This window comes from Hypomesus transpacificus, chromosome 10 (assembly GCF_021917145.1).
Source record: "Hypomesus transpacificus isolate Combined female chromosome 10, fHypTra1, whole genome shotgun sequence".
In the NCBI taxonomy this organism is placed as follows: Eukaryota; Metazoa; Chordata; class Actinopteri; order Osmeriformes; family Osmeridae; genus Hypomesus; species Hypomesus transpacificus.
Window position 1 is genome coordinate 7,598,950 of NC_061069.1, and position 14,307 is coordinate 7,613,256.

At 41.4% G+C, this 14,307-nt stretch overlaps 3 protein-coding genes across 3 annotated transcripts; 2 read left to right on the top strand and 1 right to left on the bottom strand.

Annotated features, from left to right (window-relative positions):
• Positions 1-22: 22 nt before the first annotated feature.
• Positions 23-3,425, top strand: selenoj (selenoprotein J). The gene is made up of 10 exons (XM_047027343.1): positions 23-237; positions 442-508; positions 702-878; positions 1,030-1,128; positions 1,205-1,297; positions 1,398-1,554; positions 2,197-2,312; positions 2,530-2,607; positions 2,748-2,887; positions 3,107-3,425. Exons 2-10 carry the CDS (start codon positions 442-444, stop codon positions 3,206-3,208), a joined length of 1,029 nt encoding a protein of 342 aa, XP_046883299.1. The 5' UTR covers positions 23-237; the 3' UTR covers positions 3,209-3,425.
• A 552-nt stretch (positions 3,426-3,977) lies between these two features.
• eif2b5 (eukaryotic translation initiation factor 2B, subunit 5 epsilon) lies at positions 3,978-8,814 on the top strand. The gene is made up of 16 exons (XM_047028175.1): positions 3,978-4,178; positions 4,658-4,782; positions 4,898-5,083; positions 5,229-5,406; positions 5,536-5,616; positions 5,735-5,812; positions 5,940-6,252; positions 6,340-6,485; positions 6,668-6,815; positions 6,898-6,996; positions 7,139-7,246; positions 7,339-7,429; positions 7,516-7,639; positions 7,746-7,871; positions 8,026-8,136; positions 8,311-8,814. The coding sequence occupies exons 1-16, from the start codon at positions 4,011-4,013 to the stop codon at positions 8,359-8,361; spliced, it is 2,133 nt and encodes a 710-aa protein (XP_046884131.1). The 5' UTR covers positions 3,978-4,010; the 3' UTR covers positions 8,362-8,814.
• An 89-nt stretch (positions 8,815-8,903) lies between these two features.
• Positions 8,904-10,853, bottom strand: LOC124472979 (mitochondrial ubiquitin ligase activator of nfkb 1-A). Its single transcript, XM_047028176.1, has 5 exons — positions 10,736-10,853; positions 10,459-10,586; positions 10,266-10,353; positions 10,075-10,195; positions 8,904-9,931 (listed from the first exon to the last, which is right to left on the bottom strand). The coding sequence occupies exons 2-5, from the start codon at positions 10,573-10,575 to the stop codon at positions 9,439-9,441; spliced, it is 819 nt and encodes a 272-aa protein (XP_046884132.1). The 5' UTR covers positions 10,576-10,586; positions 10,736-10,853; the 3' UTR covers positions 8,904-9,438.
• Between the last annotated feature and the right edge of the window lie 3,454 nt (positions 10,854-14,307).

Genomic DNA, 14,307 nt, shown 5'->3' on the forward strand with positions numbered 1-14,307 from the left:
TTTTTCCTGACTTGCTGCGTGATTACGACAAATCTCTATACTAGCAGGATTGGCAAGAGGAATGGCTGTTCAGCATGATTTCCCCAAAAATTGATTACATATCATACAGATGATCCGGCCCATAGCATATTTGATTCGTGTGAAGGAGCAATTGACGGTTTCTACGCTGAATTGAAATCCAGCAAGTCATTGTTTCATAATACCCGAAAAGCATCGTAAACAGAAGAGGATTCCAGGGTAAGACAACTAAAGTATTTCACAGTTAAATGTTTCCCCAGAGAAGGACGTTTCTTGACTCCTGACGGAGTCTCCTTATATGCCGTTCGTGTGACAGTTATGGGATACAGCCCACATTCGACAGCCATTTGTTGACAGAAACCATTTGCCCGATGAAGGGTACGACTTGCATAATTTGCCTGATGATGGTTCTGTTTGTTTCAGATGGCCTCGGCTCTGGTTGACAGAGCTTTAGGAGCCATCATTGGATCAGCTGTAGCTGATGCAGCTGGTGAGGGCCCTAGATACTACTGGCCTATCTTGCTAAACCAAAGTCTTGCCCGACTATTTAATCATAAACATTAAATTGGCAGTTGCATTATCATATACCAACAGTAAGCTTCAAAACTCAAGCTTGCATCCTATTTCACTATCAAGTATCCATTAACAACCTGTTTATCTTTCCTCATCCCTACTCAATATAGCTCAACCACTCCATTGGGTGTATGATCTGCAAAAGTTGGCAGAACTTCTAGCTAAGGAACCCTACCCAGAGTTCCGGCCTCAGTCTGCCAACCCCTTCTACAAGAGGGAAACAGGCTCACAGAGTTGTTATGGAGACCAAGCATATGTGCTGTTGGAGTCACTGTCTGAATGTGAAGGTATTGTTAAAGACTATCAGTCATGGGGTCATGTGTTCACCTCATAGTGAGTCTAAAGGGCATATCCTGGTTACTCTTACTCTGTGTGTTTGACAGACTGTGACCGTGTGGCAGTTTTTACTTATCCGACCCCCATCTGTTATTTTCCCAGGTCTGAATGTTGATGACCTTAGGAAGCGGACATACAAATTCTTTGGACCTGGGTCAGAGTATGACACCCCTGTCAATAACCCCTATAGAGAGAAAGGAGGTAAACCAAGCTTACTAAGGAGTGATACATTATGTAAAGAAAGAGTTTCCATGTTAATTGTGTTTTGTTATATAAGGACCACGACCAGAACTGCCCATTGATGGACCATGGAGACAAGCAAGTTTAAAAAGCTTCATCAAGAATGTGGATGCAGGCAAGGAAGAGACAGGTAAAACGATATGCTTTGTCAACACAACTATTCAAGATTCATGTTTTGTTACCTGGGGTATAGATTTTAAGGACTAAAAATGATGTGTTTATTTTAACAGGCTGTGATACAGATTTCCAGATAGATGGAATAGCAAAAATGGCTCCTGTTGTGGCTTTTTATGCGGGAAAGCCAAACATGCTGGAGAAAGTTGAGGATGCGATTCGTGTCACTCAGAACAGTGATGAATGTGTAGCTGAGACTCTCGCAGCAGCCAGGTTAGCAAGCCATCCAGTAGTTTTCTTGAAATACTGAAATGATTTTTAAACAGTTGTGCTGATATTTTTCCAAAAGACAGGACATTGCAATACATTCCTATATGTTGGACTTTATCTAAAAGCCACATGGCTTTATTTGCACATGGCCATGAAGGTCATTGGAAAAAGCAGCTACCAGACCTTGCAGTCTATTTATGAACAATCTGTTCTTAGTCAAGCCCAGAGAATAGCAAGGGACCCTTCTCACATTCTCCATTCAGAGTATGACCCCCTACCCTCAGGGAGGCGATATAGAGTCCCTTACTGCAAACTCAACCGTTTTAAGAACTCATTTGTTCCAACTTCCCTAAAACTTCTCAATGCTGCTTGAGGCTGACATTTATGTAATAATCTTTATAGTGCCTTTATTACGATGATCTTTTAGCATGTATTATTATGAGGTGTATGTATGTGTTATGTTATGGGATATGTGCAATACTGTTATGTAACTGTTGATAATGTTTGGCTGACGATGTATTGTTTGTTGTTATCGTGACTGTCAAGGCATTTATGATGACGCACCACAGAGACCAAGACAAATTTCCCTGAGCGGGACAATAAAGTTCATCGTATCGTATTTATTTATTATTATTTATTTTAAAGGTTCCTGGAGTATTTTATCCTGAACGGTCCTGATCCAAATGCAGTGGATTCTGTGCTTGATCAGCTGACTGACCCAGAGAGGAAGCAACCCCAGGACCTGGACAAAGCTGTGGTTGGTATGTGACGCCCACTGCATGGTTGCTTCACTACACTAACATCATGTGACAAAGACATGGAAGACATTCAACCTTCTTCAATATGTGCTTTAGCGTTTTAAAAGGAAATATTACGGTATATGGCGTTAGATTTATTTTAGCATTTCAAAAATACCAAAAAACAACAAAGACTAACATAAAACATTTAACATGTTTCTTATAAAATGTACGCTTTCAGGGCACATTTATCAAGTAAAAGAGAATTTATCCAAGAGTCCCCAGGAACTGATCCCTGCTGTGTTTACAAACGCATGAGGTAAGATTTGCTCCCTCCCACAATGCTGCAATATCAGAGAGAAAGTCTGTTATCCTAACACATGCTCTGGGAAGGTTTTAGACATGGGTTTGGAATTGATAACAGGGTTGTCTTTAATCTCTCTGTTTTGGTTCCTCTAGGTTTGCCTGGTGCATTCCAAGCAGCACTGCATGGGATCCTGACTGCCAAGGGGTATGAGCAGGCTGTCAGAGACACCATGCGCTGCGGGGGATGCACCTGTAGCAGAAGCTCCTTTATTGGGGCTTGTCTTGGGGCTCAGGTAGGATGATTGTTTTGATGTGTTTTTTATGATTATGGCCACATTTAAGTTTGTATTATTCGACAGAGTTTAGTTTGTTAAAGATCGTTAAAATGTGGCCTTTACCGAGTGACTTACACTACTAAATGCAGTAGAGATATCATTGGAGATAATGTTATGCTATGATATTCTGAAAAGAAAGACCATATTCTGAAATGTTTTTGCTTTTTACGTCTACAGTTTGGGCTTCAGGGAATTTCTAACTCATGGAAGACCAAGACTCTTCGTTATAACAATCTGCTCTTACATGCAAAGAAGGTTACAAGTCACCACCAAATGTAGTCACACTTTTTCTTCAATGTAATTGTAACATTTACAAGTGTTTCAAACGGTTCTATGAGCATCTTTGGTTACATTAAATTTAACAAAACACTACATGAAAGATCTTGCCTAAACTACAGTCGGGTTTGAGCTGGATGAGTGTGTTTATGTTAAATCTCAATTGTACCGAAGATGTTGCTACTTGTGAATTAAATAAAAAAAACTAACCCATCTTTAAGGTGTTTTGAATGAGTGGTTTTGTCAGAGGTACCCCTCCAGTAAATTGTGAGATTTATGTATTTATTGAACTAGAGTTTGCCCATAGAACAACACTTTTAAAATGATCATGTGTATAAAATATGTGAAGAATACTATGAACACAGCTCAGTATACAGAAAATTGAGTTTCCATTATGTTTTTATAATTGAGCATTAGGGGGATTGGGCACTGATGTTGGGTCAAGTAAAGTTTTTCAACACCAACTCTACGAAACATGTATGTATGAACCTTGCTTTGTACTTGTGGGAAATGCTTTTCTAGCTGAATGGGAGCAAATTCTCACAGACACTAAAACGTTGTGGACCGACGCAAACGGCGACCAACTCCATATTAAAACCCATGGTTTTACAATGGAATGTCCAACAAGGGCAGACATGCATGTGTAATGGTGACGTAGTCAGTTGTCCATAACTAAGGGCCACACCGTTTAGTAGTGCATGTAACAAAAAATTGTTGTTGTAGCATGCGCTTCAACCAATTAAGTTTGCATTGTATAGGACACCGTAGTTGTACTTTCTGACGAAAGCTTGTGGAAACACGGGGGATGTCAAACATGGCTGTCAGAGGGGGAAAGCAGAACCGTTCATGTCCTGGTCTTTCAGGTAGGAAAGGAGTAGGTGATCAAGATGAGGACGAGCAACCACTACAGGCAGTGCTGGTTGCTGACAGTTTCAACCGGAGATTTTTCCCCATCTCGAAAGACCAGCCCAGAGTACGTATGTGAAAATGAAGGAGTGCAGTGCATGTCAGAATGACTACGCTGGTAGCCTATAACTACATTAACAAGGTTGTGACTAGCACCAGCTAACGTAACTGCTTGCTTGCTAGCTAAACACATACTAAAGCTAGGCTAGCTAGAAATGTGATGAAATATGAAAACTCTAATTTCAAATGTTATGGCCCTGGACGGAGAGTGAGACAGGGATATTGGGGAGTCCATGCGTGTTAGCTGTAGTGTTAGCTAGCTAATAAGGCAGAACAGTCAATACCTTCAAGTGTATTAGGCAGATTGTTAGCTAACAGATGTTACACATTTGCTGAATAATACTTAATTCTGATGGGAAGTGGCAATTTTGCCCTGTGAGCTGTAACCAATAGTTTCTTTTCTCAAAAGTGTCTTTCCCACTTAAATCTTTATATGTGCCATGGAAGCAGGTTAGTATGATACACTGTTGTGTTTGTGTGGTCCAGGCTCTACTACCTCTTGGCAATGTGGCGATGATTGACTACACCCTAGAGTTCCTGACATCAACAGGAGTACAGGAAACCTTTGTCTTCTGCTGTTGGATGTCCAATAAGATCAAGGAGCACTTGCTGTAAGCACTCCATTATTATCACTTCGCTTTTGGCTGTTTGTGCCATTATTGAATAGTCTCCTTTTACTGCAAATCGTTAGGTGACACTTTCACGTCTTTCTTTTCCCCCCAACAGTAAATCAAAATGGTGCCGCCCCACCTCTCCGAATGTAGTCCACATCATCACCTCGGACCTGTACCGTTCTCTCGGCGATGTGCTGAGGGATGTAGATGCCAAGTCCCTGGTCCGTTCAGACTTTGTGCTCGTCTATGGAGACGTGGTGTCAAACATTGATGTCAGTCAAGCCTTGCATGAGCACAGGTAAAGAGCAGCCTGTCCTGTACCTGTCTTCACGTTATTTCAAGGATGCTTGGGTTATTTGATTTGCATGTTCCCTAACTACATGTTTTTGTGTGTAGAAAATGGTGTGTTGTCAAAGCATTTGGCTGAATTTCTGTCCATGCAGGTATCGTCGTAAAATGGAGAAGAACATCTCTGTGATGACCATGATCTTCAAAGAGTCTTCGCCTGGACACAAGTCACGCTGTGAGGAGGATGACATCATCATTGGCATAGACAGCAAGAGCAAACGCATTCTTCACTATCAGAAGACACAGGGGTTGAAGAAGCTGCAGTTCCCAATGGTGAATGTTCCCTCACAACACACACCTGTTTAATTCTAGCAATCTGTATCCCTTTTAGAGCCTAATAGAAATACAATACAAAGCAGTGTATGTAGCAACTAAATATATTTAGTCTTTTCTCGCTTGCAGAATATTTTCCACAGTGGAAGTGATGAGTTTGAAATCCGATATGACCTGCTGGACTGTCACATCAGCATCTGCTCCCCACAGGTACTGTGAGTTTCCGTAAGATGCTGCTCTGGGCTGTTTGCACAACTGGAGCCCATCTGAAATTGACATATGACTAATGAGCACTACACAACTGCAATTGTGTTGTTGTTCATTTCAGGTAGCTGAGCTCTTCACTGACAACTTTGACTACCAAACAAGGAATGACTTTGTAAAAGGGATTTTGGTTAATGAGGAGGTAAGGAAGAACTCACAGTCGATAATTATTTATTAAAAAAAATAATAATATGTTGCTTACACAGTAATATTTGTAGTACTGTTAGTATTTGTATCTTATAATGTTGACTATGCGTTTCCCTTTCTAGATCCTGGGAAACCAGATACACATGCATATGACCAAGGATGGTTATGGAGCTCGGGTGTCTAACCTGCTCATGTACGACTCTGTATCGTCGGACATGGTACGTCGCTGGGTCTACCCCCTCACGCCCGAGGCCAACTTTACCGACCAGAAGGGCCGTGGCTGCACACACTCCCGTCACAACGTATACCGGGGGTCGGGGGTTAGCCTGGGTCATGGGAGTCAGATGGAGGAGAACATTCTGATCGGCTCTGACACGAGCATTGGGGCTAACTGTCACATCTCAAACAGTGTCATCGGCAACAACTGCACCATAGGTACCGTGTCCTACACACAAATTTACGTTTTTTACTTCAGTAAAGTTTATGTTGTGAGTAAACAACTCCGATAATGTCCTCTGCTAGGGGATAACGTGGTTCTGGACCGCGCCTATATCTGGAATAACGTTCACATCGCCAACAATGTGGACATCAGCCAGTCTGTTGTGTGTGACGGAGCCGAGGTCAAAGTGGGCGTCAGGCTAAACAAACAGTGTGTGCTGGCCTATAACGTAAGTTACAAGTTTTTAAGCATGCAAAGCATGTCTTGTTAGTTTGCAGTCGTGACGTTTCCCCCTCAAGCGCTCAAGGAGCTACACATTCTCTTGAAACTCTGTAAGTTTGTCTGGATAAGAGCGTCTGATAAATGACTAAATGTAAATGTAACCCAGATATGCATGTGCCTTGTTTGCAGGTGGTGATAGGACCAAGCATTTCCCTCCCAGAAGGCAGCGTGGTGTCGATGCACCACCCAGAGGAGGTGGACGACGAGGATGATGATGACGAGTTCCTGAGTGACGATAGAGACGTGGGCAACAGCAAGGACAAGACCAAGCAGAAGAGTAGGGCACCGCATGACACACACGTGAATGTATGCTAACCTTAGTCAAGTCAAACATATGCTAACCATCTTCTCCTCCACAGCTTTTAACCCTGTGGAGGTAGGAGCAGAGGGGAGAGGTTATATCTGGAAGGCCAGCTGTCTGGACGACGACGACGAGGAGTTGGCCCAGTGCCTATGGGGTAAGATGCCGTGGGATGGAGACATCATGCAGTGAGATGTACAGTATTGCTGTTTACCTGGTCCTATTGCAAAAGACCATAAGCTGCCTTGTCATTGTGAAGCAGCATCTGAGATGTATGCTTGCTGGTGCTTATATCCAAGGGCTGGTGTTGAACCCTGACCCAGAGAGTGAGAGCGAGAGTGAGGCCAGTGAGGACTCTCAGGACCCTGGAAGTCGTAGTGTGTCTCCAGAGATGGACGATGTCAAAGGTCAGGGGTGATGCCCTCTCAATTTGATGTAAAATAGAGGGATATGTGTCCAAGGATGCTGCTTCTCAGACTCCCGTACTGTGTTTGTGTAGTTTTCCAGTTGGAAGTCTTGGGTACTCTTCAGAGGGGATTAGAGGAGAATATCGGCTGTGATAATCTTGTGCTGGAGATCAACTCTTTAAAGTAAGCACTTTTTTCTTTGGATAATATATCCCTTTTCTAAGCTCTTGCGATATCCCCAACCTCACATTTGGATGTTCCTCTTACAGATATGCCTACAACATCACTCTGAAGGAGGTCATGCAGATTCTGACTAGAGTGGTTCTGGACTTCCCTTTCCAACAGCAGGGTCATCAGCTCACCACCCCCCAGTACACGTCTCTCCTTCTGCCTGTGCGTACCAGATCCTCTGTTTCTCCAAACCTCCAGTTAATGGACTGATACATACACACACACACAGACAAAGAAAATCATTATTGTTGTCTCCTTTTCTTCTCAGCTGTTGAAAAGGTGGGCACCAGTCTTCAAAAACTACATCAAGAGAGTGCAGGACTACCTGGACTGCCTGTCGGCCATAGAGGAGTTGTTCCTTGAGCAGGAGACTCACTGGGGTGCTATGGTGAAGGTGAGTCTGGATGCAGACAACCTGGCTCCTCATTTTAATCTTATGTAGTATAACTACCCCTTAAAATCAATCTTTGTTATCCGAGAATAGATCATGCACTTTAGGGCATATCATACCTAACAGAGCGTGATGTCTTGGGGTTTGTGTATCTCAGGTCCTGATGAACATGTACCAGCTGGAGATCCTGGAGGAGGACACCATCCTGCGCTGGTTCTCCCAGGGAGCCACCACAGACCAGAGCAAACGGCTGCGCAAGAACCAGGGGGTGAGCCAGGGGGGCTAGCCCCGTCACAAACGACTGCACTTTGTTGGTTTTGGAAGAACAATCCCTTTCAAGTTACTACACCACTGTATTTACTAAATGTAATCGGGTAAAAATGTTTGTTTTTATGTATGTAGCATCTGTATTAAAGTGTTGTTGTTTTTTTGTTGATTGCAGCTTCAGAAGTTCATCCAGTGGTTGGAAGAAGCAGAGGAGGAGGGCGAGTGACAGCGTGCACTCAAGGGCAAGACCATACAAAGACTTTGACTTCAGACTGTTGAGGGCATACAGTACATACTAGAGACCTGGGTTAGAATCGGCATTTAGAAGCTTTTGTGGTGGTCAGTGTTGACTCAGTTGCAGTGTCCTGTTGCTTCTCCTTTGGCTAGTGGTCTTGTAGATATGTACAGTGCTAACTGACATCACTTCACGCAAATGCAAACTGAAAAACACATATCCCACTGTGCCATGTGGAGGAAGGGCTATCTTGAATGTCAACACTTAAATAAAAGATGGAACTGAGCTACATTTCAGGAACAGCATGGAGCCTTACTAAAAGATGCATCATGAAACTCAGATTTACTGATATGGTTTTGTTTTACTATAGAGTTGTTTTTTTGTTTTATGATTGAGAGACAGACACCAAGAAAAATATCAAGAGTGAATAAAAGATTAACACCACGGTATGTTTCCCATTCTTCCCCTTGGACTTCACATTAAGAGGTAGTTGAGAATAACAGGCTGATGTTTGGAGCTGTACTGCTGACTATAGAGGCTAAGTAGCCTTTTGAACACATTTTGTATTTTCATACTATAAACAGTGTTGACAGTTATCCTCTATAAATGTGATGTTAAAAACACAGTAAAAATCGGGCTAATAATCAGAAGGTTGACGGATCGATTCTCCGCCGTGCCAAATGACAGTGTCCTTGGGCAAGACACTTCACCCTACTTGCCTCGGGGGGAATGTCCCTGTACTCACTGTAAGTCACTCTGGATAAGAGTGTCTGCTAAATGCCTAAACGTAAATTTCCTTAATGAAAAAAGGCACAATTACTATATAGGTGCTTTAGGGTATGACAAAAATTAGAGTTGGCACTGCCACCAAAGTCTTGTCCCTGTATGGCTGTGGTCCTTGATAACCATATGGTATTCTGTCCATTTGAGGGAGCAGACAACATAGTAATTCATACATGAACACAATTTGAGGCAATAGCATAGAAACTCAAAATAGGTTGGCATGTTGTAAACTGTAATCATCCCAGTTGTTACAGTAGGTGGATAACCACCACGTCACAAGTACACCTACTCTCTCTTTCTGTCCCTTCCTCCAAACAAGCTGTGGAGCATGCCAAACAACAGAGAGGCCCCTGTGATCCCACAAGCTGCGGTCAGTCCCTTCCACATGGTGGCTGAGCTCTCATGTCCATCCATGAAGCTCTTATAGTCAGTTGGCACCAAAATGTATTGACGGCCACCTTGCGGAGCCTGCAGCCTCATGACTTGCCCCCCCTCCAGCACCACCTCCCCAAACCCAGTCAGTGTGCTCCCGACACGGAGCAGCTCCTCTGTTTCCTCTTGGGACACAGGCTTCTCACCACTGAGGCCCTGGACCATCATGTCCACCAGGCCCTCCTCCGCGTGCCGGACTCGGTGGTAGACCCGCTCCAGGTAGCAACCAGAGGCCTGTAGTGGTGCCTGAACCTTCACGTACAGGTCGTTGATGTACGCTCCGGGGCACACCAGGCAGAAGGGAACTGAGTTGTTGGTCTCCTTTTTGTTCCTCTGTCTGGAGTTCCTGAGAATGCAGAACAGGTGGTTTTGGAATCATATGCTAAGTGCTAAGCTTTCCAACAACACATGGTCTTTGAGTTATTTTACTTAGTTATTATTATACATAATAATGGATATTATAGTTTGATTTGTACGTATGGCACATACCATGTTCTGGTGAGGGAGTTCCATACTTTCCAGTGTTCCTGAATAGAAATCCTCTGGAGCACACCATAGCACCGTGGGACGAACTGACTGGCCAGCGGTTCACCTTCTGCCTGGACCAGCCCTGGAGCAAGAGCAGTATTTTTAAAGCATTCTCTCCACACTAAGCTATGATTTCTTAGCTTAACTCTTACCTTCTATTGCCACATACTGCAGTCGTTTGTGAGGGGATGCCTTCAGTAGTCTTACCAAGTGTTGGTCTGGTCTAAAAGTTGGAATCTCCTGCATGTTACAGGAAATGAGTGAAAGAATGATAACCATTTAGATAACTGGATTTGTTAAGATAAATAATTGACCTGTATGATATGAGAATTCTGAATTGCTTGCCTTTAGTTTTCGAATCTCCTCCTTCTTTTCTTTGTATAAGTGATAAAACAAACCAGAGAAGGCAAAGCTGGATCCAACTCCAATCAGAACCAGGGGATTGATCTGAAAGTCGCTCATTGTCTCAGTGTCTGGAGAGGAAATTTATTTTATGACTAGACTGTCTTCAACATTATTTGGTATTTAAGTAAAGCATCAACTAGAAACATGTCCCTGCTAGCTATGTAGCCAATTTGCAAGGTATGTTCACCCAAGTAGAATATTGCCAAAGCAGGCTCACCTTTTAATACGTTGGGCCAAATTCAAGTTGCAGACAGCAGCAAGCTCTTCATCAAAAATTGAAAACGAAACTGTGTTCTAGCTGTGACATGTTTCATTTCCTTGTTTAGAGCGCACGTTGATTGCGTTACACGTGCTAAGCCAATGGGGAGGCAAGCTACTGCAGCTTCAGATAAGCTGGCACCGTGACTGTTCCACCAGGTGGCAGCAATATTCTGGCTTCGAGACGATCCCCTACCGACATAAAAAAATATTTTACTGGATTTTGTAACACACAATCCAGAATGAATACATATCAATTTGTATCAGACATAAACAGAGTAAAAGGAAATTATTCATTTCATTGCATTCAAGGTTCAAGGATCATTGCATTGATTCAATCTTAAGGATGTCTCGAGTCAAACTGATGTAATATTGACCTTTTATCAGGAAACGACTCTTTGAGGTCTTCATCTAGAGGTCTTTTGGTCTTGTCTGAAACCAATGACTTACACAGATCAAGATTTGTGAGAGTCAGATTCCATTTCTGGTCTGAACAACCTAATAAAGAAACAAAATTAGGCCTCACAACCAAGATCCATTGCTTCCATACGAGACAAATCAAGAAGATAATCAAAAGGTCAAGCTGTTTGTACAGAATTTAGAATGGGTTACACATTGTCTTCTAAAGCTTTGAGGTTCTCATGCTAATCAGTCACACCTCTATCCCTACATTCTGTTTGTTGAGGCTCTTCTATACGAGAGCATTGTTTGCATACTATTGTTGTATGTGTGGGTTTGTGATCATAGGACTGAGTCCAGCTTTTTTCCAGTACAGTGACTCATAAGGAATACGTCATTAACTGCTTCCTTATTCTGTCAGTGTACAGAAAGTTACGCTACTATCAATCATTTTGACACCTACTGAGGACACGTAGTATTGCCGTCTCCTCATCACCTACTCCCCCTTTTTCCTGAGTTTCCAGTCTTATTTTCTAGTCTTAGTTTAGCTGTTAAGCTTCAAAGGTTTACCCAAAGTGGAAGAAATATAGTCCGCAGGAACGGCCCTACCTCCTGAGCCAGCTGTTGCTGTCAAGGTGTTATTCTGCCCAGACAGCCTCTCGAAAAACCAATCTTCTTTAAAGTCATTTAATCTTCAAGGCATCCATGCACTTTTTTTTTTTAAACAAGAAACAGAGCTAAAATGTAGTCAATCTTTCCCATCTCTGGAACTTTTTCCAGTCAACTCAGGATAGTAGTAATGTTTTGCTACCCCACTTCACCTTTTGAATCACATGCTGATATGATGTGCATCATGTGCATCATGTGCATATGATCATCTTTACACAACCAAAAGGATTGTTTCATGTTTCATTCACTTTAGTTTTTCTGTGCTGCTTTCATGGTTTAGTTTGATAAAGTGCTCTATTTCATAATAATGTCATAAGCTGACAAAAAGAGGAAGTTTCCCAGTGCAAGTTTTGTTTGTATGTGTCCTTGGGTGTATGTAGTCACAGTGGCACCATGCAGCTTGTAGTAAAACATAATTCTAGGCCATCCTACAAAACTTTGCTACAAATAACCAAGGTAGAGGCCAGAAAATGTTATCTTCTGAAACGATACCTCACCAACCTTGCTTTAATGTGCAAAACAACTAAACAACAGTTGGCTGAACACCACTATGTTACTGTGACAATTGTATAACTAGCGTTCCATTTCCAATATATTTACTTTATTCAGGAGACCGATATTATATAGGATTATGCCAGTAAAATACGGATTTCAGAAACAGCATTGACAATTTTGCATAAATGTACAATGTTGTCATACTAAACCTTAATGAACCTTCGGTTTAAGCAATTTTTGTGATTTGAGTCATATTTGGATGTTTGCCTGGTTTGGATGATCTCTGGGAATTTGTCCTCAGTAAAAACATACTGGTCTATTAATAATAATAATAATAATGTCTGTATTACTGTAAACACAACTGGCTTCAATTACCAATTACAACAACTTTTTAAATCTTTGTGGTAGGTTTTTAGGGTTCAAATGTTGTCTTATTGAATGATTGATTGTGTGCCTATACAGTATATGAAACTTCCTTTGGTTGTATAATGCTTAACTATTGTCTAATTGCCTGTATTTATACTTTGGATTATACCATTCCAATTCATAACACGTCTTCAATAACCATTAATGTTTTTTTTGTCCCAGCATAATTATGTATTAAATGGATCCTGGCAAAACTCCAACTCTCTAACAAACTGGATAAATGAATGAGGTGTGGTTTACCTGCATTGACCAACCTTGATTGCACATCAAGAATAATTGCTCTCTTTCTTTCTTTCTTTCTGTCTTTCTTTCTTTCTTTTTTATTCATCCTGTGCCATAAATGGTGTGAGTAACTGCTGAGATCCACATGACAATTATACAATAATGTTCCTTATTTCACAGATAATATATTGGTGCACCAGAGGTCAACAAACATCTTTGCAGATAACGCTGGGGTAGCCTTCCTCCTCTCAGTTAGAGTGATTTGTGCACTTTTACACTACACAGCGGATAGGATTAAAACATGTCTTCATTCTGCTTTAAACCCTTGCATTTTCAAAATGCTAAATAAAATTTCAGACACTGAATTACTCTCATTAACATTTTAACATCTCATTTTTGGTAGATCAGATTGACTGACAGACAGCCTTCCTGGGATTATAAGGCTTATAGATGAAAGAAACCAGATATCTTTTTTTTAAATACATATATAAATGTTCATTTTCTTTGCTCATACTGCATCCATGACAATTAGACTTGTGGGGCAACAATAAACATACCGGGCATAAACCTATGAGACAAAAAAATAAAAATGTCTAGAAATGTTTCAGACATAATTGTCCTGAATAGGCTTGTATGTATATGTTATTTTATATGAAAATATTTCGTCCAAAACCAGTCACCAGCATATAGTGTGCAAAATAGCCCACAATTGAACCTTGCAAAATGGGTAAAGGTAACTTAAATTATGTGAGATTGTTGCCTGGACGTTAGTGACCGTAAGTTTGCTTTTACAGCTGCGATATTTCTCATTAATGTCTTATAGCATTAGAAATTGTACTTTAAATGTTTTATGATGTGTTTAGCTGTAACATAATATGTGAAAGAACTATTAAATCCAACACTCAAAGGAATCAATACATTCTAGCTTGGAAGGCATATTGGGTGGATGCTTTACTGCTATTATTGAGTTATTTATGCACTGAATGTTCGTGGAATATTGTTTTTGAGGAAAAGGGTTACAAGAAAAGTCATACTCTCACAGCTCCCTATGTGTATTGAGTGTGCACGTGCCCGTGTAAAAAGGGGTACATCTGAACCACAGAACCACCCAGTTGAACCAAGAAAACTGCGACGCTGGTGAGATGTCCATAGACACCTTTTCCCAAAAGGATGGTATGTATAAACAATAGCCTATTCAGGACTGTCAAACAGATGAAATTCAGGTTAATTTACAACAGATATTTTCTAAATAATGTAATCAGCAAAACCATGAAGCAGCGATACTGAAGATATAGGTTATTGTTTTTTGTTTTTTTACGT

Bases quoted from the DNA above. Each gene is read 5' to 3' on its own strand.
- eif2b5 (XM_047028175.1), top strand. From the start codon at position 4,011: ATGTCAAACATGGCTGTCAGAGGGGGAAAGCAGAACCGTTCATGTCCT. The intron at 5,813-5,939 runs GTAAGGAAGAAC...TTCCCTTTCTAG, and splicing joins GGATTTTGGTTAATGAGGAG to ATCCTGGGAAACCAGATACA. The intron at 7,430-7,515 runs GTAAGCACTTTT...TTCCTCTTACAG, and splicing joins CTGGAGATCAACTCTTTAAA to ATATGCCTACAACATCACTC.
- LOC124472979 (XM_047028176.1), bottom strand. From the start codon at position 10,575: ATGAGCGACTTTCAGATCAATCCCCTGGTTCTGATTGGAGTTGGATCC. The intron at 10,354-10,458 runs GCAAGCAATTCA...TGTAACATGCAG, and splicing joins AGGAGATTCGAAAACTAAAG to GAGATTCCAACTTTTAGACC. The intron at 10,196-10,265 runs GTAAGAGTTAAG...CTCTTGCTCCAG, and splicing joins GCAGTATGTGGCAATAGAAG to GGCTGGTCCAGGCAGAAGGT.